Source organism: Musa acuminata, chromosome BXJ3-8 (genome assembly GCF_036884655.1).
Source record: "Musa acuminata AAA Group cultivar baxijiao chromosome BXJ3-8, Cavendish_Baxijiao_AAA, whole genome shotgun sequence".
Classification (NCBI taxonomy): domain Eukaryota; kingdom Viridiplantae; phylum Streptophyta; class Magnoliopsida; order Zingiberales; family Musaceae; genus Musa; species Musa acuminata.
In genome coordinates, this window is record NC_088356.1 from 113,932 (window position 1) to 137,098 (window position 23,167).

Consider the following 23,167-nt stretch of genomic DNA (forward strand, 5'->3'; position numbering starts at 1 on the left):
CACACACATAACATATACAACACAACTCATAACAACACCTCATAAATCACAAACAACACACTACACACGCACACATAACATAACACAAAAAAAAAAATAATATACACTACATACACACAACACCCACAACACATACACACAATACACACATAACATACACAACTTATAACAACACACATAACACAAACAATGCACAACACACAAAGACACACACAATACACATACAAAACACACACACACACATAACATACACAATATACACACACAACTAATAACAATATACACATAAAATACGTATCACATACACTCATAATACACACACATACATACACACACAAACAACATACACTATACACACACATACATACACACACACTACACACACATACATAACATACACAATACACACACAACTCAAAAAAATACATACTACACACTTTGCACAACATGCTTTGCACAACATGTAATGTTAATGTATGTCCGTGTTTTTCAGTTTTGTTCATGCTTTGCACAACATGTAAACAGCTGACAGTAGGCTTAGCGACCCTTTTTTTTTCGTTTTGATGGTTGTCTTAGGATTGCAAACAAAGATTGTGTCAAGTGGGCACTTATGAGAATTTCGATCTGTAGTGGATCATTGGATCTTTTGTTGTCGGACCGTTCAAAACATATAAAATTTGTTTGTAATTTACATTGGCTATGAAGTGTTTGCTGAAATGATTGTTTGTGGATCCCGAGTAAAATATTTTCTCTAAACTGATTTTTCTTTTGTAGGTCCTAAGGGATCATCGGAGGTTTCGGGATGGTTGACCTTTACGGATGAACATATATAAGTGTCGCATGACTTAGGTAAAACTAGTCAAGTGCATGATAATGGAAAATTAAGAAATTAGGAGTTAGATCATCTTTATTTTGTCTAATAACCAATCCATTACCTGGGTTTTCATAGGCGAGTTACATCTTCGCTTACTGCCCTTCTGTGGAAAATTAGAATTCTATTGTTTTTTTATACATGTATCTCCTATGCTTATAATCTAAGTAGTGCAAAGTTAAAAAGTTCACTTTGTTAGGATCTTTTGCCAGCCAGCCATCGAATTCAGCTGTGTGAATCAGATGCAAAAGTTCTTGGTAGATCCATGGATGGTAACATAAATTGATGAGATTTCTGTAACATATTCATTGACTATTTATCGAAGAGAGTAGAATTTTGCTGCGATGTATTGTTTATGTTCTCACCTCTTGTTCTGGAATCAATTTTAACTTCATTCGAGGTAATGCTTCTATGTAGTTCTGATCTACTTGAATCTTTTGCTGTTCCCGGAGTCTGGATACCTGATCGGGTCTCTTACAAAAAGCTTAGCTTGTGTTTTTGTTGACAGTTATATGGAATTATTTTGTTCAAATACCGGATACATGCTAATTCATTCGTCGGCAAGATATGCTTATAATCTAAGTAGTGCAAAGTTAAAAAGTTCACTTTGTTAGGATCTTTTGCCAGCCAGCCATCGAATTCAGCTGTGTGAATCAGATGCAAAAGTTCTTGGTAGATCCATGGATGGTAACATAAATTGATGAGATTTCTGTAACATATTCATTGACTATTTATCGAAGAGAGTAGAATTTTGCTGCGATGTATTGTTTATGTTCTCACCTCTTGTTCTGGAATCAATTTTAACTTCATTCGAGGTAATGCTTCTATGTAGTTCTGATCTACTTGAATCTTTTGCTGTTCCCGGAGTCTGGATACCTGATCGGGTCTCTTACAAAAAGCTTAGCTTGTGTTTTTGTTGACAGTTATATGGAATTATTTTGTTCAAATACCGGATACATGCTAATTCATTCGTCGGCAAAATATGCTGAGAGCTACAGGATGTGATCCACACATAGTAGGAATTACTAGGAGATAGATTATGCACAAGGCTTTGTCAGGCATCTACATATACAGCACATACATATACACATTATGCACAAGGCTTTGTCAGGCATCTACATATACAGCACATATATATACACACAATTCATAACAACACACACATACACATACAACCCATAACAACACAACACACACATATAACATATACAATACACACACATACACATACAACCCATAACAACACAAATTACACACATACATAACATACACAATAAACAACACACAAAGACACACACACAATACACATACACACAACATACATAACACACACACAACAGACACATAACATACACAACACACACACACAAACAACAGACACATAATATACACTACACACTACACACATACATAACATGCACAACGCACACACAACTCATAACAACCGATACTACACACACACAAGTAACATACAAAGCACACATACACACAACTCATAACAACACATACTACACAAACACACATAACATACACACACATATACACACAACTCGTAACAACACATACTACACAAACACATATAACATACACACACATATACACACAACTCATAACACATACATATATACACACAACACATAACATATAAAACACACACATACATACACACACAACTCATAACACACACACATAATATACACAATACACACACAACATACACAAACACACCTCACAGGACACATACACAAACACAACAGATATTAACTGATACGATGCAGAACATTAATTCCAGGAAAAATGTGGAAGTTAAAGCCTAAACAAATATTACTGATCGAAAATAAAAATGTCTATTGCTTCATAGCATGTACTCTAAACATTATATATTTTGTATCCATGTGCATATATGTCAAAAAAAGAAAGACAAAGAAAATACAACCGAGAATACCTATAGAATAAAGAAGCAAACAAAACTAATTTTCGACTTAGTACAATTGGAATGCCAGCATTCTTAGGCAACCCAATGCTTGAGGGGGTCACAAATCCTTAACCCTTAAATTAGAGAAGTTGTGTTAGTGACTCCGAACCTAGGTCACCATTGTACAAGAGCTCATCCTCAAATACCAGCATTCTCATGTTGTATATTCTTAAAGTCATGCTAATCGGTAACACATATTTATAACTTTAGGACAGACTATCAAATGTTTATTTAATACAAATGTCAAACTAAGGTATAGAAAATATAATATTTAAGATGTAACATTGTTTTAGTCATGCTAATCAGTGATTAAGTAGGACTATTAAGTATTTATTTAATACAAATGTCAAATTATGACATTCAAATTAAAATATTTATGATACTAATTAAAACTACCAATAATAAAACAAATCCAAACATTTGAAGCTAAAATACATATGAAAAATTGACCATGTACTTGGGAATGTGTAAGTTTTACTTGGTCCCATATCTACCTTATATCAGATCATAACAGATAAGAGCTAAATATTGTCATTCAGACAAATTAACATGCATATGGACTTTACACAGTCAATCTATAAGAACAGAAACAAGTTATGAAGAACACACAAAGTGTTATTCTCGTAGATTAAATTTTAACAAAACAGAAGCAATGTAAACTATTTATTAAGAAAATATAATCTATCAGCTAAGCTATTGACTGCGTGGTAGCATGATAGTTTTTAATGTTTAAAATTAAATGGCAGACATTAACCAACAGACAGCACACCCTCTGAGTGATGTTGTCAGTAGAACAAGTGATCAAGTCACATACATATGTATATATAATTGCAAACATACATCAAGTCACGTTCTACAAGTAATTTCATATAGTTGCATTATTCACAATTGTTCATGTAATGAGATCATTCAAAAGGTGATCAGATCCTTAGTAGACTCAAAATCTTTTTACTAAAAGGGACTACACTCATAAAGAGATTCTAACCAATTGTTTAGTAAGTTTGCATTGTATTTGATGAGACTGTATCACAAGGTTAGATGACAATGTTCTATTTGTTACAATATCAAAATTTAGTAATTAATAGATATATAATGTTATACAGATCTTCAATTGAAATAATTAAGAAAATCTAGGGAAAGTCCTATACATGATAGGATACATTACCCACCACCCAATTATCAGGAAATACCAAAGATAAATTTTCTCAATAAAACTAATACAGTTTGTAGCTGGAGGAGGAAAATATCATTAACTCAAGTGGTTCACCTTAACAGCATCAACATTCATGTCCGCAGCACAATGAAGGTATGTGACTTTTGCTACGGATGTGACAAAAGCATCTCTCTGTGTCTGCATATGCATCACTGAGGTGACATGCACTGCATATCGGAAGCCCTGCAAACACTGTGCTGTGGCAGACTTGTCATCACTTTGGTCAAGCATCACACAGAAAGCAGCCATCATGGGGGCCCAGCAAACCTCAATCATAAATCTCAGGATTGCCGTATCCGTTGCAGCATAGAACATAGACCTAAGTCACCAATAAAAATAAAAATCCAAAATGAACATGGAAAAGATATAACATCATCCACTTTTTCTACTAGACTTACTCTGATTTTCCACTTTTTGCTTTAAACTGTTCTTGGTTGTGCCTAATGAGCAAATCATTTGCACCTAATGCTCTTTCTTCTGCTTGCTTCCAATTGACCAAGTTGGAAATCCTATCTAATCCCAAAAGCTTATTGATGCTGCTCGTTTGCTTACTCTGTGGAGCTGATGAATCAACACTAATTTTTTATTTCACTTTTCACAATTTGATCATATAAATAACTCAAATAATCTTCAGGTAAATCCTTCCCATCATCCATTCCTCAATTATTCGTATAAATTTGACTTTTGACATCTACAAAGAAAATTAGGTTTGACATTTTAGTACAGCGGCAGTTAAAGATTGCCAAAGAAAATCATCAGTAACAAACCGTGTCTTTCACCATGCAATTGTGTGCATCAGTGTTTAGCATTATCAAAGAATAATCAATAACATATGGAGTATCTGCACTGGTAAAAGAACTTGGGTTGCATTTACAGTAACGTTCTCGTAGCTATTCTCGTCACTTTCTGTTGGTTTTATCCCCTCTGTTATTATTAACAGTTCTTCTCTTTCCCTATAACTACTATTAATAGTAACTGATATACTGTTAATAGTATATTTTTAAATTAATATCATATTTTTATTTAAGATAAATTCCTTTTAAATGAATCTCTCTCCGAGCTACTTAAGACTTGCAAGGACAATACAGCCAATGATGCCCTAGCTGCCGATTCCTCTCTCTTTGCTGAACCTAAAAGAAGTATCCAGTGTAATGTTTGGCTTGTATTTGAAATCCGATCTGTTAGTTTGTGTCCTGCACAATTTAAGTATATCTGTAATATTTTCTGATAAATTGAAACAACTTCCTCCGATATGTGAATCGGAGACCCCCGACAAATCTCTAATGGGGATCGGGATTCAATCGGCGTCTTAACATAACCTCGAGAGACTCGACCAATCACGCTAAGCCCGTAAAGATAGGTAACTCTTGTCAATCACAACCCTTTGTTATTCCCATCCTATTTAGCCTCCGAACTTCCATGGTCTCGAGAGACTCGACAAGCCATGATGTTCGGTTAAGCCATCATCATCATTACAAGATGAGTCTGATTCAATGATATGCCCTCGAGGGACTCGACCAAGCATATCACATCCTCAGGTCACCGGTGACATCTATATGTCATAGGTCATAGGTAAGATAGTGAATCGCGATATAGGTGAATCTCGAGGGACTCAACCTATGTCGGGAATCGATTCCTACCTATAACGATGGAAGACAACATGGGTCAATCTAATTATCTTACATTTACCGACTTAATTTTATCGAAAGAGGGGATTTTAATTTGATCTCCTATGACATATCATACACATACATATTTAATATATATCTACATCGTATGAAAAAATATATATACATATTTAGTAGGTATGTTAGCAATCACACATCACATGACAAATCATATCAGATGATCATGGACCACATCCTAAGGTGATCAAGCCTGAGCCAATGGGCTTAATCACTCACATCAAGATTTATATTTTTTATTCGAAATTAAACTCCTTGCATTGAAGTATTATAGATATTATTAACACATAAATATGTTGTCATATTGACTTTGTATCCATAGCATTCAGCATTTTTTATGTAAGAAGTGGTGTATAAAGTGCAATTACTTTTATTAATGGTCATGCATATCTCATTTAGTATTTGCTCTGTGCAGGGTTAAATATCTTGTCTTGGATGAAGCTGATAAGCTTTTTGAGCTAGGTTTTGTAGAACAAATTGATTATGTGGTCAAAGCCTGTTCAAAAATTACTGTAGTGCTACACTGTTCAGTGTGAGTTTTCCTGTTGAAAAACTTGCAAGTACAGTTATGGTTGATGCAGTTCGAATCATCATTGGTAGAAAGTATGCATGTAGAATCGTATTTACACTATGAACTTCCCAGTTTCTTATTCAGATGATACATCTCTAACAGAACAACTTTTGACAGAAATTCTGCCTCCGAGATGATTAAGCAAAAGCCTGTTTTTGCCGGTAGTGAAAAAGGGAATTTTGCTTGCTATTCGTCAAAGCTTTTCAGAGGTACAACTGATATCTTTATATTTCTAGCACATTAAATTCACATGATTAATCAAATATGCCTGTCTGTCAAGCAGAACAGGCATGATATCTTATTCCTTTTTAGTGATGGATATCCTTTCTATATTATGAATATAAATATGTCAGTGTAGTGCACTAATACAAATGAAATTGTTTAAACGGTAGTTCGAGGCTCCCTAATAATATTGTTATTAGTAGCAATTTAGATTTATTTAACAATTTTTAAAACATTGAGCACTCTCTTTTTCTCAAACAGTAATAATCAAACATCCTGCAGAGAGAGGGAGAGGGTCAATGGTAGAGGTAAGGTTTGGGACTAGCATATCAGGTCATGCAAACTCATGTTGGGAATGCATCCTAATACAGAAGGCAATGCCTATTCAGAACTTTGGATTAGGATTGGATGTCATCATCTTGACGAGAATAAACAGATGAATAAAGTTAAGTCTTACCAATAAGCAAATATGAATTCATGATTGGATGAGATGTTTATGAACCTTAAAACAACCATGCCCAAAATTCAACTTTTCCATCTTCTGCCTAGTTTCTACTGTTAATGATCTTTATGCAGATGCACACTCAGGCTTCATTCCTTGTGATCGTCTTTCCATATTCTAAAGCTTTTCTTTTCCTAATCTTATGCTTTTCTAAAATTTGTCTATCCAGATTGTAAAGCTCTTCTTTTCCCAATCTTATGCCTTGTGATCTTCTGCCTAGTTTCTCCTATTGTTCTAAGCTGTAACATTCTTCATCGAAGAGGATAAGCCTTTTCTGAGGAACATAGTCAATTTGATGGCAGCATCTGGCTGTGAGGTTCCTTCCTGGATTCTAGCTTTGCCTAGTAAAACAAAGCACCGACCACAGAGAGACTCGATATCAACCATTCCCGATGACAGTGCCTAGTAAAAGAAATGCTGCAGTATGTTCTAAAGCATCAGGTTCATTTCTCCCATCCTTCCCGAGGTTGGATTTCAATCTATTCACTGATAAAAATGTTTATATGTCCTTCATAACTTCATAGATTATTAAGATCATGTTTTGAGTTAATATGATTATCTTCATAATCATACAGCTTAACCAGATCAAGTCCAAGAAAAAAAATCACAAATTTCAATTAGGAAAAATAAATTAAAATATTCTCTTGTAAAAGTGAATATTGAAGACCAATAATAGGGAAAAGAGAAAGGAGTTCCATAAAGATTAAACAGATTGGCGGATGACAAAATTAGTTCAAGTTTGTGGTCCTAGGTTGCCCTGATCTTAGTTAAGGATCTCTTCAAAATTGACATCATTTTATAAGCTGCCATTTAATTAATAGCTGCAGCAGAGGAAAAAAATTGTAGAGATCAAGAGAATAGTAAAGACATTGAGCAAAGAAGTGTAACAGAAGGAAGAAAAGCAATGATTTAAATAGGCGCTCGAGTGTCTCATGTGTAGACCAGGCGGTGTGCTTCAATGAGGCACCGCTTAGGCGCTTACTCAAACCCAGGCTTCGTGCGAGCACCTAGTTCAATAACCCTTTTTCTTACCCTTAAAAGCCACTCTTCACACTCACATGACCTCGAGCCAATCCTAGCGTTGCTTCTGCCTCCATCGTCGATGCTTTCTATTGTTGCCTCAATCATAGACGCAACGAATCGAGATTTCCTCTTTATTGTCAACGGTGGAGTCCAACAACCTAGCAAGAGCTCGTAGCTTCCTTCAGTAACAAACCTTATCTTTCACCATGCTATTGTGTACATCAGCGTTTAGCATTATTATAGAATAAGCAAGAACACATGTAGTATCCAGTGTATTGTTGGGCTTGTATTTGAAATCTGATCTGTTAGTTCGTGTCTTGCACAATTTAAGTATATCTGTAATATTTTCTAACAAACTAACATAACTCCCTTCGATATATGAATCAAAGATCCTCGACGGATCTCTAATGGGGATCGGGATCTAATCAGCGTCTTAACATAATCTTGAGAGACTCGACCAATCACGCTAAACCCATAAAGATAGGTAACTCTTGTCAATCATAACTCTTTATTATTCTCGTCATATTTATTCTCCGAATCACTATGGTCTCGAGAGACTCGACCAACCATGATGTTCGGTTAAGTTATCGCCATCGTTACAAGATGAGTCTGATTCGATGATATACCCTTGAGGGACTCGACCAAGCATACCATATCCTTAGGGCACCGGTGACATCTCTATGTCGTAGGCAAGATAGCGAATCGCGATATAGGTGAGTCTCGAGGGACTCGACCAACTCAACCTACGTTAGGAATCGATTCCTACCTATAACGATGGAATGTCACGTGGGTCAATCTAATTGTCTTACGTTTACCGACTTAATATTATCGAAAGAGGAGATTTTAATTTTGTCTCCTATGGCGTGTCATACACATACATATTTAATATATATCTACGTCGCATGCAAATATATATATATATATATATATATATATATATATATATATATATATATATATATATAGTAGGTGTGTCAGCAATCACACCAGATGATCATGGACAACATCCTAATATGATCAAGCCCGAGCCAATGGGCCTAATCACTCATATCAAGATCTATGTGTGCAGCGGCGTATCTCTATGTCCTATGATCATCCATCTCGTTCTCGTCGGTTGCATAGGCATCTCCATGCCCTGTGATCGTCCCTCTCGGTCTCGTGGGTTTCGCTATCGCCTCTATACTCCCGTCGTGTCTCCTCATATTATTACAACTTAAATATAGGCACGTAGGCCCAACAATAAATGAGAAAAAAATTTGAGGCTTGCAAGCTCCAATAATAATAATAATCACATCACATGTATACACACATCATATGGTTAATGATCATCCGTCTACATCATACATCACGTACAAATCATTATCATGTAGGACTACTAGATAATAATAATAATTATTATTATTATTATTATTATTAAATTATTTAATTAATTACTTTTCTACCTTTTGGGGTACCCTACAATAGGGTGCCCCACGCGGCCAGGTTTGGGCGGCTAGGGTTCCCTAGCCCCCAAGGTTACCTCTACAGCCAAGAAACACTAGCTACAGGGTGTACTTGCACGGCCAGGGTTTGCTTGCCCATGCGGCCAAGAGTCCTAGCCACTAGGGCAACCCTTGCGGCCAAGAAACCTTGGCCACCAGGGGTGCCCCTTGTAGCTAGGCAAGGGTTGCCATGTAGCAGGTTGAGAGTAGTCTTATTGCTCTCATTCTTGCTGCTTTTAGCCAAGCTTAGAGCAGCAACAAGGGCTCTCAGCCAAGGCTGCAAGCAGCCTTTTGCCAATCTAAGGGGTAGCAACAGTTGTTGCCCTTTCTTCCTCTTTTGTGCTAACACATCGAAAGCCCTTTGTAAAACACCTCATAACATAGAAAAAAAGTTGCACTACAGATCTGTAATCTATGACAAAAAGATCGCAGCAATCACGCAAAACACACAATACCCACACACATAACACACACAATAAACAACACACGCACAATACACATATACACACAACACATACTGCATACAACACATATATACACATACAACTCATAACAACACACACTTCACGCATATAACATACACAATGTATACAAACACAACTCATAATAACACACAACACACACAACATACATAACATCGATGACGATAAATACAACATACATAACACACACACATACACACAACTCTTAACATACATAATACACATGCACACATACACACACAACTCGTAACACTTACAATACACACACACACATAACATACACAACACACACAATACACTTACACACACAACTCATAACAACTCACATACACAATAAACAACACACAAAGACACCATATAATACACATACACACACAACACACACACATAACATACACGACACACATACACACAACTCATAAACAATACACACTACACACAACACATACACACACATAACATATATAACACAACTCATAACAACACCTCATAACTCACAAACAACACACTACACACGCACACATAACATAACACAAAAAAAAAAACAATATACACTACATACACACAACACCCACAACACATACACACACATAACATACACAACTTATAACAACACACATAACACAAACAATGCACAACACACAAAGACACACACAATACACATACAAAACACACACACACACATAACATACACAACATACACACACAACTAATAACAATATACACATAACATACGTATCACATACACTCATAATACACACACATACATACGCAACACACACACATACACACACAAACAACATACACTATACACACACATACATATAGCACATACACACATATACATAACATATATAACACATTACACATATACATAACATATATAACACATATACACACAACAAACATATAGCACATACACACACATCAAACATAACAAACACACATCATGTAATGTTAATGTATGTCCGTGTTTTTCAGTTTTGTTCATGCTTTGCATAACATGTAAACAGTTGACAGTAGGCTTAGCGACCCTTTTTTTTTTTTTTTATGGTTGTCTTATGATTGCAAACAAAGATTGTGTCAAGTGGGCACTTGTGAGAATTTCGATCTGTAGTGGATCATTGGATCTTTTGTTGTCGGACCGTTCAAAACATATGAAATTTGTTTGTAATTTGCATTGGCTATTAAGTGTTTGCTAAAATGATTGTTTGTGGATCCCGAGTAAAATATTTTCTCTAACCTGTTTTCTCTTTTGTAGGTCCTAAGGGATATCGGAGGTTTCGGGATGGTTGACCTTTACAGATGAACATATATAAATGTCGCATGACTTAGGTAAAACTAGCCGCACGATAATGGGATATTAAGAAATTAGGAGTTAGATCATCTTTATTTCGCCTAATAACCAATCCATTACCTGGGTTTTCATAGGCGAGTTACATCTTCGCTTACTGCCCTTCTGTGGAAAATTAGAATTCTATTGTTTTTTTATACATGTATCTCCTATGCTTATAATCTAAGTAGTGCAAAGTTAAAAAGTTCACTTTGTTAGGATCTTTTGCCAGCCAGCCATCGAATTCAGCTGTGTGAATTAGATGCAAAAGTTCTTGGTAGATCCATGGGTGGTAACATAAATTGATGAGATTTCTGTAACATATTCATTGACTATTTATCGAAGAGAGTAGAATTTTGCTGCGATGTATTGTTTATGTTCTCACCTCTTGTTCTGGAATCAATTTTAACTTCATTCGAGGTAATGCTTCTATGTAGTTCTGATCTACTTGAATCTTTTGCTGTTACCGGAGTCTGGATACCTGATCGGGTCTCTTACAAAAAGCTTAGCTTGTGTTTTTGTTGACAGTTATATGGAATTATTTTGTTCAAATACCGGATACATGCTAATTCATTCTTCGGCAATATATGCTGAGAGCTACAGGAAGTGATCCACACATAGTAGGAATTACTAGGAGATAGATTATGCACAAGGCTTTGTCAGGCATCTACATATACAGCACATACATATACACATTATGCACAAGGCTTTGTCAGGCATCTACATATACAGCACATACATATACACACAATTCATAACAACACACACATACAACCCATAACAACACAACACACACATATAACATATACAATACACACATACACATACAACCCATAACAACACACATTACACACATACATAACATACACGATAAACAACACACAACACACAAAGACACACACACAATACACATACATACAACACACAAACAACAGACACATAATATACACAACACACTACACACTACACACATACATAACATGCACAACGCACACACACAACTCATAACAACCGATACTACACACACACAAGTAACATACAAAGCACACATACACACAACTCATAACAACACATACTACACAAACACACAACATACACACACATATACACACAACTCATAACAACACATACTACACAAACACATATGACATACACACACATATACACAACTCATAACACATACATATATACACACAACACATAACATATAAAACACACATACATACACACACAACTCATAACACACACACACATAATATACACAATACACACACAACATACACAAACACACCTCACAGGACACATACACAAACACAACAGATATTAACTGATACGATGCAGAACATTAATTCCAGGAAAAATGTGGAAGTTAAAGCCTAAACAAATACTACTGATCGAAAATAAAAATGTCTATTGCTTCATAGCATGTACTCTAAACATTATATATTTTGTATCCATGTGCATATATGTCAAAAAAAGAAAGACAAAGAAAATACAACCGAGAATACCTATAGAATAAAGAAGCAAACAAAACTAATTTTCGACTTAGTACAATTGGAATGCCAGCATTCTTAGGCAACCCAATGCTTGAGGGGGTCACAAATCCTTAACCCTTAAATTAGAGAAGTTGTGTTAGTGACTCCGAACCTAGGTCACCATTGTACAAGAGCTCATCCTCAAATACCAGCATTCTCATGTTGTATATTCTTTAAGTCATGCTAATCGGTAACACATATTTATAACTTTAGGACAGACTATCAAATGTTTATTTAATACAAATGTCAAACTAAGGTATAGAAAATATAATATTTAAGATGTAACATTGTTTTAGTCATGCTAATCAGTGATTAAGTAGGACTATTAAGTATTTATTTAATACAAATGTCAAATTATGACATTCAAATTAAAATATTTATGATACTAATTAAAACTACCAATAATAAAACAAATCCAAACATTTGAAGCTAAAATACATATGAAAAATTGACCATGTACTTGGGAATGTGTAAGTTTTACTTGGTCCCATATCTACCTTATATCAGATCATAACAGATAAGAGCTAAATATTGTCATTCAGACAAATTAACATGCATATGGACTTTACACAGTCAATCTATAAGAACAGAAACAAGTTATGAAGAACACACAAAGTGTTATTCTCGTAGATTAAATTTTAACAAAACAGAAGAAATGTAAACTATTTATTAAGAAAATATAATCTATCAGCTAAGCTATTGACTGCGTGGTAGCATGATAGTTTTTAATGTTTAAAATTAAATGGCAGACATTAACCAACAGACAGCACACCCTCTGAGTGATGTTGTCAGTAGAACAAGTGATCAAGTCACATACATATGTATATATAATTGCAAACATACATCAAGTCACGTTCTACAAGTAATTTCATATAGTTGCATTATTCACAATTGTTCATGTAATGAGATCATTCAAAAGGTAATCAGATCCTTAGTAGACTCAAAATCTTTTTACTAAAAGGGACTACACTCATAAAGAGATTCTAACCAATTGTTTAGTAAGTTTGCATTGTATTTGATGAGACTGTATCACAAGGTTAGATGACAATGTTCTATTTGTTACAATATCAAAATTTAGTAATTAATAGATATATAATGTTATACAGATCTTCAATTGAAATAATTAAGAAAATCTAGGGAAAGTCCTATACATGATAGGATATGTTACCCACCACCCAATTATCAGGAAATACCAAAGATAAATTTTCTCAATAAAACTAATACAGTTTGTAGCTGGAGGAGGAAAATATCATTAACTCAAGTGGTTCACCTTAACAGCATCAACATTCATGTCCGCAGCACAATGAAGGTATGTGACTTTTGCTACGGATGTGACAAAAGCATCTCTCTGTGTCTGCATATGCATCACTGAGGTGACATGCTCTGCATATCGGAAGCCCTGCAAACACTGTGCTGTGGCAGACTTGTCATCACTTTGGTCAAGCATCACACAGAAAGCAGCCATCACGGGGGCCCAGCAAACCTCAATCATAAATCTCAGGATTGCCGTATCCGTTGCAGCATAGAACATAGACCTAAGTCACCAATAAAAATAAAAATCCAAAATGAACATGGAAAAGATATAACATCATCCACTTTTTCTACTAGACTTACTCTGATTTTCCACTTTTTGCTTTAAACTGTTCTTGGTTGTGCCTAATGAGCAAATCATTTGCACCTAATGCTCTTTCTTCTGCTTGCTTCCAATTGACCAAGTTGGAAATCCTATCTAATCCCAAAAGCTTATTGATGCTGCTCGTTTGCTTACTCTGTGGAGCTGATGAATCAACACTAATTTTTTATTTCACTTTTCACAATTTGATCATATAAATAACTCAAATAGTCTTCAGGTAAATCCTTCCCATCATCCATTCCTCAATTATTCGTATAAATTTGACTTTTGACATCTACAAAGAAAATTAGGTTTGACATTTTAGTACAGCGGCAGTTAAAGATTACCAAAGAAAATCATCAGTAACAAACCGTGTCTTTCACCATGCAATTGTGTGCATCAGTGTTTAGCATTATCAAAGAATAATCAATAACATATGGAGTATCTGCACTGGTAAAAGAACTTGGGTTGCATTTACAGTAACGTTCTCGTAGCTATTCTCGTCACTTTCTGTTGGTTTTATCCCCTCTGTTATTATTAACAGTTCTTCTCTTTCCCTATAACTACTATTAATAGTAACTGATATACTGTTAATAGTATATTTTTAAATTAATATCATATTTTTATTTAAGATAAATTCCTTTTAAATGAATCTCTCTCCGAGTTACTTAAGACTTGCAAGGACAATACAGCCAATGATGCCCTAGCTGCCGATTCCTCTCTCTTTGCTGAACCTAAAAGAAGTATCCAGTGTAATGTTCGGCTTGTATTTGAAATCCGATCTGTTAGTTTGTGTCCTGCACAATTTAAGTATATCTGTAATATTTTCTGATAAATTGAAACAACTTCCTCCGATATGTGAATCGGAGACCCCCGATGAATCTCTAATGGGGATCGGGATTCAATCGGCGTCTTAACATAACCTCGAGGGACTCGACCAATCACGCTAAGCCCGTAAAGATAGGTAACTCTTGTCAATCACAACCCTTTGTTATTCCCATCCTATTTAGCCTCCGAACTTCCATGGTCTCGAGAGACTCGACCAGCTATGATGTTCGGTTAAGCCATCATCATCATTACAAGATGAGTCTGATTCAATGATATGCCCTCAAGGGACTCGACCAAGCATATCACATCCTCAGGTCACCGGTGACATCTATATGTCATAGGTAAGATAGTGAATCGCGATATAAGTGAATCTCGAGGGACTCAACCAACTCAACCTATGTCGGGAATCGATTCCTACCTATAACGATGGAAGACAACATGGGTCAATCTAATTATCTTACATTTACCGACTTAATTTTATCGAAAGAGGAGATTTTAATTTGATCTCCTATGACATATCATACACATACATATTTAATATATATCTACATCATATGAAAATATATATATACATATTTAGTAGGTATGTTAGCAATCACACATCACATGACAAATCATATCAGATGATCATGGACCACATCCTAAGGTGATCAAGCCTGAGCCAATGGGCTTAATCACTCACATCAAGATTTATGTATGCAGTGGCGTATCTCCATGCCCTATGATCATTCATCTCGTTCTCATCGGTTCAATCGGCATCTCTACGCATCTTCATGCATCGCGATGGTCCATCTCGACCTCGTGGTTCTCGCTATCGCCTCCACGCTCCCGTAGCGCCTCCTCATGTGATTATAACTTAATCATAAGCACATAAGCTCAACAATAAACGAGAATAAAATTGAAAGCTCGTAGGCCCCAATAATAATAATAATCATATCACATGTACACATACGTCACACGGTTTATGATCATCTGTCCACATCACATATTACATGTACACATCATCATCATATATGACTACTAGATATATAGAGATGTAACTAAGTCATACAAAGAACCCATGAGAATCACACTAGTCTAACATATTCCCTCTTATACACATCAACTTCAATCAACCTCCACAATTCGTCCGGAAACCCTGAGGGGGGTAGCAAGATCTTCTCTTTGGGCTTACACAGATGGGTGAGGAAGTCAGCTGACTTCTTAGCTTCTTAAAGGATGAAAAAGAATTCCAGAATCTCGAAGCTCTCTTAAATAGCATGAATATATTCTTAAAGTAATTTGGCAACACCCTGACACATTATTACAACTGTTGAGAATATCCACAATGACTTGTGAATCAGACCAAAGATGGATCAAGTGAAATTTCCTTCTTTTAGTTTCAAAAGGACAAGGAGGATAGCTTATAATTCATGTAGTAGAATGAGATCTTCCTTTGATCTGCTTTTCGTCATAGCACAAATGGGGCTTCCAAAATAGTCTCAAAAAACACATCCCAACCCAACTATGGAAGTAGAGACAGAGGCATCAGTATGTATGACAATAATACCCTCAATGGGAGGGGTCTAGTGGTGCCACGTAGACTTAAGTGTTGCGAAGTTTGGACATGGATTCCAATTTGCGACAATGGCTTGAGTTGATGCGATGTCTACTACAATCGTGGATTCGTTTTGCATTCTCCTACTCACATCTTGCACAAAGACTGAAATAATAATATCTAGAGATCTTTAGGTGTTTGACTCAAATATGTGATTCCTCTAAACCCAGATATGATATATGATAGCTGTGAAAGATAGTTTCTCAATTCGACTTATGAAACTCTCGTTTTTCCAATGATTGCATACCCATATAAATTCTATGTTCCACCCCTGTGGCGAGTGGGATAGGTCGCATCTGCTCAAAATGGCTCCCCACACTCAGTGATGAGAAAGTGCAATAAAAAAAATAGGCGATGCATGCTTTCATCTTCTTGACTGCATAAGTAGCAAGAGGAATTGGTGCAGATTCTCCACTTTATCAATCTATCCAAAGTGCTCAACATGTTTAAACAAACAAGCCAAGAGATGAAAGAATACCTTGGTATGTTGCCCTTAAACCTGACAATATTACTTCATGCAACCATATTTGAAGGCTCATCCATTGCTGTGTAAGCTGATTTAAGTGTAAAAACTCCAAAAGTTGAAGGCTTTCACACCACACAATCATTCCGAGAATGAGGGAAAGTGATAATGTCAAGAATAGCATCCCAAACGAGGATTAAAGCTGGTGAATGGGGGTGGCCAACAACCCACACTCCATCCTTGCAAATTTCAAAAACTCTAGCTAAAGGGTTAGTGGAAATTTCATAATCAATATAGTCCCCAACAACAAGTTTTAGAATACCTCTTGCGTGTCACGGATCAAGCCAAAGAAAGGTGTCCTCATTTCTAATTATATGAGAAATCATAGATCCAACATGGACCTTTATTTGCAATATATTCTTGAAGCTCCACAAGCATACACTAGGAGTTGCTTGGCACGGAGGGTAATTCATCGACTAGAACAAATAATGGCTCATTTCTTATGACAAGGGGATGACATTAAAGGCCTCCACAAAGTTGCTTGGCAAGACATATACAATCCATTACAAGGAGAGGAACATGGCATTCAAAATCTTTATACCCTAAACCAAGCATATTTACTTCAATTCATTTGCGCGATAGCCTCCAAGAATATTCCCTTTGAGTCAAATGGCTTGCGAAGAGATATATAACCCAAAACACAATCTGGACCATCCCAAATGATGACTTATCATATCGAACTCACTATGGGGCCCAAGAAGCCTTATAATCAGTAATTTATACTGTACCTAGTCTACTTGGTATCAACAAAACTATTATATAGGAATCATAAAAGAATGTTCCAAAATTTTTAAAAAAAGGTGAGGCAGGTTCATTAGGTTCATTAAAAAGTTAGTGGGTCATATTATGATCTAAGCTAAATTTCATGGTATATGCAAAATAATTTTTCCGTTTCAACAAATGCTAGTTATTAAAACAACATTCCCAATAAGGAGAACAGATTTACTGAGAAGAAGAATACCTCTATTTGCCCTCATTCTGAGATCATTACTGAATCCTCCCTGTCCAACTCAAGCTGCAGCTGCTCTAATTCGAACTCTAACTTTGCTTCCAGTTGATCTATATTTCGTTTCTCGGTGCTAATCACATAATTCGAATGCCCATCAGATTCAATGGTAGACTTAGCCTCTTCCATATGAAAACTTGCCCCTTGATTCTGGTTGCATTTACTGGCATTCCCACGACAATCTGATGATGATGATGTGATATCATGAATTGATCTTAAGATGCCAAAATCATCGCCTATCTTTGGGATTACATCTTTAATTTATTTGAACAGCATTTCCATTTGAATTCATTGCTCCTTCATTTTGTTCAATTCAGTCGCCCACCTGAACAGGATGAAAGCCATACCCACTCCCATTCCTATGTCAAAAGATATCTCTTTCGGCTTCCTAGCTCCTGCAGGTCAAAGATGTGACATTGAACTCTCAGACCACAGAATAGTAACAAATACAAAAACGAGGAATTTAATGGAAAAACTTGATTGAAGAAGATGCAAAGTTAAAAATTTAGATTAAAACCCAAATCTTGTGCTGAAAAACCAGCAATGGAGGAACCTGGTAGTCAAGAACTACCAGCAATGTAGGAGCTAAGACATTCACTCGATGTGGATGGCTCACCTTCTTTACCTAATTCTTTTCTCTAATGTAGCCTTTAATTCCCATGCCTGCAGAAGGATTCCTCCATATTTGAATTAAGAAAAAAAAAAGACTAAAAACATAATATAATTGACTATATCTGTGAAGCAAAAAGACCTCGGTCACTAAATATACATGGAAATAAAACTTATGGATGCCCTATGAAACGTACGAGAGAAATGGTGGAAGAAACATCAAGCATCTCTATCCAAACCCCAGTTTTCCTTTTTATCCGGTAAATATTCTCTATTGTGACTCTCTTCTTTGCTCTCCTTTGGAGTTTGAGAGACTATCATGATGACGAAGTTTCGGGGAAGAGACTCGTGGGCATGCTTCATAAAAAGGTGAGTTCTTAGAGAGTTTTGAGACTCCTTCCTTTTTGTTCTAGCATGAACCAAACGTCGAACACTTAGCCTACAACTACACGTAAGAACTCAAAGAGGACTCGACATCCCACATGTACCTGCGAACGCATCCAACGAGCGGACGCCAGCCCCTCCATTGATCCCCTCCGTCATCTTCGAATCAGGAGAGGCCACCTTTTCTCTTCTATTCTCCTCCCCCTCCTCTGTCCTTTCTTTCCCCTTCCTCTTCTTTCGGCGACACCTCGAGAAGAACACCGTACCACCCATTCCGAGCCCCGTCTGTTCGCCACCGCCGTCGATGGACCGCTTCTGGAACGGAAGAGCCATCTGGGGAGGAACTTCCGCCGGAAAATAGCCCAAGAGGAAAGAGCAGAAAGGTCTCGCGTTTGCGGAGCAAAACCGCCCATTTCGCCGTCCTGTACGTGAGGACGGTGAAGGAAATCCAGGATCCACGTCTTCCCCGCCTCCGCTGCCACCAGCACTCGTGGAACGTCACCGGGCGCGAGGCTTCGGCTTCGGATTTCCCGCTCCAGCCTCGGGGACTCCACCATGGTCTCGAATCGGCAGGGCACTCCAAAGACGGGGAAGCCTTCATATACGTGACAGCGGGCAATGGAGGGATGGCGCGCACCGTAAAAACGATCCTGACCGTCCATTAATGGGTCTGCGTTCTGATGATGAAATTTGATGATTTTGAAATAGTATTGGGACACATACACATAACACACAAACAATACACAAATACACACAACAAACATACAATAAACAACACACATAAAAATAACGCAAATATAAACAATACACATATACACAATACATAACACACAATATACATACACACAAGATGTTGAATCTCGGATTTTGATGATATAATCAATTGATGGATTAATTGATCTAATCCATATTATTAAGTTAAGTGTGCAGGATTAACTACGATAACCAGAAAACATAAAGCAAGGATACCGGAGTCGAGCTCGATGGACGTTTAAGAGACCGAAGAATCATCGGAGATGCTGCCGGAACCATCCGAGAAGAAATCGGGAACGTGTCGGAAGTTCGCCGAAGGAATCGTCGGAGGCTCGCGGAGATCACCGAGAAGGCTCGGCTACTCGTTAAAGTCATCACAAGATCGGGAGCTTGATGGGAGTCCGTCAGAAGAAGTTCGTCGGAAAGCTCGCCGAAACAAGACTCGACGTTCGCGGTTGAAAAGCTTGCTTAGGATGTGTTTTTGTTATGTAGTTCACTTGTAATTAGGATTAGGATTAAGAGATAATCCTATATCCTGGTTAGGGGCCAACTGGGCCCAAAGTCAGAGTTGGTTTAGGCTAAAAATTAAGCTAAACCAGCGAACTAGAGAGCCAAGATTGAAGCCCAACTAGTGGCTGAAAACACTATAGTCGGGCTGAAAACACTGTAGGCGGTGGCACCGCCTAGCTGGGCGGTGGCACCGCCCAGCACCCGAGAGCTGGGCGGTGACACCTCCTTGGCTGGGCGGTTGCACCGTCCAGCACCCGAGCGCTGGGCGGTGGCACCGCCTGGTTGGGCGGTGGCACCTCCAGCACCGGAAACCCTAAGAAAATTCAAATTTTGGAGCCCAAAATTTGAATCCTCTTGAGGCCTATAAATACCCCTCTAATCTCAGCTGAGAGAACAACTTTTGAGAAGCATTTTGATTGAGAGAAAAGTCTTAGAAAGTCTTAGCAAGTCTTGTTTTCAATTTGCTAGAGAGTTCTCCTCCTTCTTTCGTATTGAAAATTTGTAAGAGGTTGAGCTGCTTGTAAAAGGTTGTAAGAGGGGTGTTTACCCTTCCATTTCAAGAGACTTGCTAGTGGAAGGTGGGAGCCTCATCGAAGAGGGGCCTCGCAAGTGGAGTAGGTCATTTGACCGAACCACTCTAAAAATCGGCGTAATCTCTAGTTTGCTTTTTATTATTGTCATTTACATTACTGCAAATCTTCTTACTGCTTTAGTTTGTATTACTCTTGCTGCGCAACTTTAAGAATACGCCTTCAAGTTAAATTTCTCAAGTTTCGTTCTTAACGTACGAAAGATTTTGATTAAAATCGAAGTTTTAATCCGCTGCACTGATTCACCCCCCCCTCTTAGTGCCGCTCCGATCCTAACACAAGACACAATACACTACACACACAACACATACAAAAATAATACAATAATAAAAACAACAAATACACAATACAAAATACACACAACACATACTACATACACACACAATATAAATACACACAACACATACTACACACACTACATACACACAACACATACTACACACACTACATACACACACAATATAAATACACACAACACATACTACACACACTATATACACACAACACAATACACATACACACAACACAATACACATACACACAACACAGACATATAATATACACACAATAAACAACACACACAAAAATAACACAAACAATACACACAATACATATATACAAACAACACACACATTACACATCCACAATACACATACACAATAAACAACACACACGAAATAACACAAACAACACACACAATACATATATATATATATATATATATGTAACACATAATACATAATACACATAACACTACAACACACTACACAAACAAAAATAATACAACATAAACAACACACATACAATACACATACACACAACACATACTACACACAAAAACAATACAACATAAACAACACATATACAATACACATACACACAACACATACTACACACACACTACTACATACACAAATAATATACACAACACAAATACAAACATATACACACACAACTTATAACAATACACACATACATAACATACACAACACACACACATAACATGCATAACACACACACAATATATATATACACACAACACACATACACAATAAACAACACATACGAAAATAACACAAACAATACACATAACACATAACACACACTACACATGCACAATATACATACACACAATATACACACACAATAAACAACACACACGAAAATAACATAAATAACACACACAATACATATGCACACACAACACATAACATACACTACATACATACAACACACTACAAACTACACACACAACACACACAAAAACAATACAATAACATAAACAACACAAACACAATACACATACATGCAATACATTCTACACACACACACAACATACATAATACAAACACATACACACATAACTTTTAACAACGCACACACATAATATACACAACACACACATATACACACAACTCATAACACACACTACATAAACACAAAACATACACACAAAACTTGCAACAACACACACACATAACATGCACTACATAAACATATACACACAACTCATAACAACATACTATACACAACACATACACAACATACATAACACATATAATATATACAATACATACACAACTTATAACAACACACACAGACACACACACACACAAACACACATATCATAACAACACACTATACACAACATATACACATAACACACATACAACTCATACACATATAACATACACAATACACACACATACACATACAACTCATAAAAATACACACACACGCATAACATACACAACACATATACATATAACTCATAACATGCACAACACACACACACGACTGATAACATAAACACACATACACACATAACTCATAACATGCACACGTACACACAACTCATAATA

At 36.6% G+C, this 23,167-nt stretch overlaps 1 protein-coding gene across 1 annotated transcript; it reads right to left on the bottom strand.

The window, feature by feature from the left end:
- Positions 1-13,882: 13,882 nt before the first annotated feature.
- LOC135586065 (uncharacterized) lies at positions 13,883-20,005 on the bottom strand. The gene is made up of 4 exons (XM_065162435.1): positions 19,557-20,005; positions 18,415-18,854; positions 14,508-14,800; positions 13,883-14,428 (listed from the first exon to the last, which is right to left on the bottom strand). The coding sequence occupies exons 1-2, from the start codon at positions 19,783-19,785 to the stop codon at positions 18,748-18,750; spliced, it is 336 nt and encodes a 111-aa protein (XP_065018507.1). The 5' UTR covers positions 19,786-20,005; the 3' UTR covers positions 13,883-14,428; positions 14,508-14,800; positions 18,415-18,747.
- Between the last annotated feature and the right edge of the window lie 3,162 nt (positions 20,006-23,167).

What these genes read in the sequence shown, in the direction of transcription:
- LOC135586065 (XM_065162435.1), bottom strand. Translation starts at nt 19,785, where the DNA reads ATGGCTCTTCCGTTCCAGAAGCGGTCCATCGACGGCGGTGGCGAACAG. An exon ending in CTCGTTGGATGCGTTCGCAG is followed by an intron (nt 18,855 to 19,556) that starts GTACATGTGGGA and finishes TTTGACCTGCAG; the next exon opens with GAGCTAGGAAGCCGAAAGAG.